The 3267-nt window shown below is 47.6% G+C and overlaps 1 protein-coding gene across 1 annotated transcript in view; it reads right to left on the reverse strand.

Annotated features, from left to right (window-relative positions):
* LOC119350470 overlaps positions 1–427 on the reverse strand; it is a 5890-nt gene extending 5463 nt beyond the window's left edge. The window contains exon 1 of the mRNA XM_037618292.1: positions 139–427. Coding sequence (XP_037474189.1) covers positions 139–427 — 289 coding nt within the window. The remainder of the gene's footprint in view (positions 1–138) is intronic.
* Between the last annotated feature and the right edge of the window lie 2840 nt (positions 428–3267).

Raw genomic sequence — 3267 nt, forward strand, 5'->3', positions numbered from 1 at the left:
AATCCCAGGATTAGAATGGGTTATTTGGATCACAACAGCCTCTATAAGGGCCCGACGGGCCCTCCCGAACTTCCCCGAACTGCCGTTCCGGCCCGACAGGATCCCACCCGATCCCGAGGACTCCCCGACAGGATCCACCTGATCCCGATCCCGATTCCGAGCCGCCCCAGCCACCCTCCTCCTCTCGATTCCCCGACCTCCCACCGTTGTCGCCGCCGATCTTCGCCGGATCCGCCGCCCCCCACCCCGTCTCCACCTCCTGGCCGGCCGGATCCGCCACATCCCCTCCGTCTTGAGAGCCTGGTCGACCGGATCCGCCGCCACCCCTCCGTCCCACCTCCTGGCCGACCACCGGCGCGGGCGAGTGAGCGACGACGGACGCCCGCACGAGGGAGCCCGCGTCGCCTGGACGCGGCGAAGCCGCCATGGACTTCCGGAAGCCGCATCCTCCTTCCATCTTCACCGCCCGACCCATTGGCAGAGTAGATGACGGCCCCGACGGAAGCAACGGCAAACGACGCGGCCAACGGGGCAACTCCGCGGCGGAGGTGGCATCGGCGGTGCCTTCAAATCCAGCAGTGGTACATGAACTTCCTCCCACTTGTCGCCTTCTTCTTCAATCGTCCCTTGCCTGAACTTCTTGCTTCGTGCAGATGAACTTCGCGCCCTATGCTAGACATGGATTGCCATGCGGTTCCTCTCCTAGCTCTCTGACAAATTGCTCACAAGGTGGCCTATCAGCTACTGGAAAAAGGTTGGCCGAACTTCTAGCCAGGGTATGGTTGAACTTCTTCCCTCTGCTTGTTATTTTCTTACTGCCATGTGAAGTTCAGGTGGTGTGTATATCAGTCCAGGCCACAAAAGCTTTTTTAAAATCTGCCTGCTCACATGCATGTGAAGTTCAGGTAGTCTGTGAGCATCAGTCTAGGCTACCAAATAGTAGTAAATCTGCCTGCTCACATGCATGTGAAGTCCAGGTAGTCTGTGAGCATCAGTCCAGGCTACAAAAGCTTTTTTAAAATATGCCTGCTCACATCCATGTGAAGTTCAGGTAGTCTGTGAGCATCAGTCCAGGCTGCCAAAGATAGTAGTAAATCTGCCTGCTTACATCCATTTGAAGTTCAGGTGGTGTGTAGCATCAGTCCAGGCTACAAAAAAAGTAGTAAATCTGCCTAAACTTCACATGTGAAAAAGCCGTGTGAAGTTCAGGTTGTGAATAATGCTAAGTTCAGTTAGAAAGGTATAGGCAGATGTAACTTGTGTGCTATTTTTTTTTCTTTTATGACAGGAAGACGAGAGACACATGAAAAAGCTCAGAAGTTCCCAGCAGCAAGTACTCAATCCCAACCCTGTACGCGTTGCACCACCCCCTCAATGGGTCACCCCTCAAACGCACCAACAACATTGCCAACCTGCTCCAGACCAAAAATGGATGACACCCGAAGCACATGGAGACTTCCAAGATGCTGGGTCACAGCCCTATCCACACAACTTTGCGGCTCCACCTAATTGGGTGACGCCGGAAATCCCCCACGGATTCTTTGTATCCACGAGCAGACTCCCAAGCACGCCGATGGAGGAGGGGGTTAGCTCAAGTCCTGCGTGTAACTCTGGAGGTTATCATGGTGTGCCTCGTTAACGCCAAATGGAAGCAACTAAACAAGATCCTAGGACAAATCAAACAGGAACACACACACGGAGGAGAGTGCTCTGCACACTACCACCGTTGGATCCTCCTGCTTCTACTGCTACAAGTCAGAATTGTACGGGACATATGGTAGATGGATTGCTTCACAAAACAAAAGTGCAAACCAATACCAGGATTGCAAAACCTCCACAACCACCTCAAGCAAAAGGGACGCAAACAAGAGAGAGGCCATCTTCATCCATGCTTCCTCCTCGTGATCCACTCCTGCATCCTGCTATGATAACTCCACCGTGCCCCATCCCAAAGGGCCAGCAGCAGACTCCAGTGGAGTTGTGATCATACACACACGTAAGTGAAACAAAAAATATTTATATATGCATCTTGTATTATCTGCAAACTTTCTGCTCCCTCTAGGATAACAAGTTCATAAACTACATTTTAACGTGCCGTTTGGATTATTTTTTCTTTTTCTGCAGATGCCGGATCTCCCGGATTATCTAATACCAAGACTAAACATGCTATTCAAAGATGTAGAGAAAGCAAGGGAATTTTATAACAGATATGCCAGACATGCTAGTTTTGGAATTAGGAAGATGGGAGGGAATGACAATCACAAGTATTTTGTTTGCGCGTTCCAAGGGAAACACACCACTTCTATTTCAGAGGCTGACAGGCAGCGAAACACAACATCGCAGAGGACAGGCTGCAATGCAAGAATGAGGGTGAAGGTGCAGGAGGATAACACATGCGTGGCAGTGGACATTGAGTACAATCATAATCACCACCTCATGCAAACTGATGACATGCTGGTTTTCTTGCACTCACACAAGAATTATGACCCCACTATTTTGGAGTACGTAAAACTCCTGCAGTACCATGATGTCAAACACACAACAATCATGTCCATGCTATCTGAAAATGAATATGGAAGCAACTTCCTAAGCATGACCGGACGAGACTTACTAAACTAGTGAGTATTCAAACATCCACATACTGCAATGCACATAGCATCCTAAGTCACAACCCTTTGCTAGCAAAAATAACAAAATGAATATTTGCATCTAATTTGCAGGAAAGCCATGAATGCAAGGAAAGATAATTTGGATGATGTGTTGAAACTCGTTTCATTCTTCAAGGACATGAAGGCAATCAATGATGAGTTTTTCTATGACATACAAGTAGACAAGGACAAGTCAATCAAAAACATTTTCTGGTCCAGTGCAAGCTATCGAGTAGTGTATCAAGACTTTGGTGATTGCGTAACCTTTGACACAACTTACAAAACCAACAGATTTCATATGCCTCTGGCAGTGTTTGTTGGAACAAACCATCACTTGCAGTCAACAATATTTGCTGTTGGCCTTATCAGAGATGAAGATGCAAAGTCATTCAAGTGGCTGTTTGATACATTTGTACGGTGCATGAACAACAAGCACCCAACTTGCATTCTAACAGGTGAGTTCAAATAAAAAACTGTATAAGTTTCATCATCTTTTCAGTCTATGGGTCTGTATTGGGTATATTTGGTTCTATATGAAAATAATATACAGCAAGCAGTTCAACCACTGTTAGCACAGAAGTCCAACTAATAGTAGAAGAAAGCAAAATTATCTATCACA

The sequence above is a fragment of the Triticum dicoccoides genome, chromosome 1B (assembly GCF_002162155.2).
Source record: "Triticum dicoccoides isolate Atlit2015 ecotype Zavitan chromosome 1B, WEW_v2.0, whole genome shotgun sequence".
Taxonomy (NCBI): Eukaryota; Viridiplantae; Streptophyta; class Magnoliopsida; order Poales; family Poaceae; genus Triticum; species Triticum dicoccoides.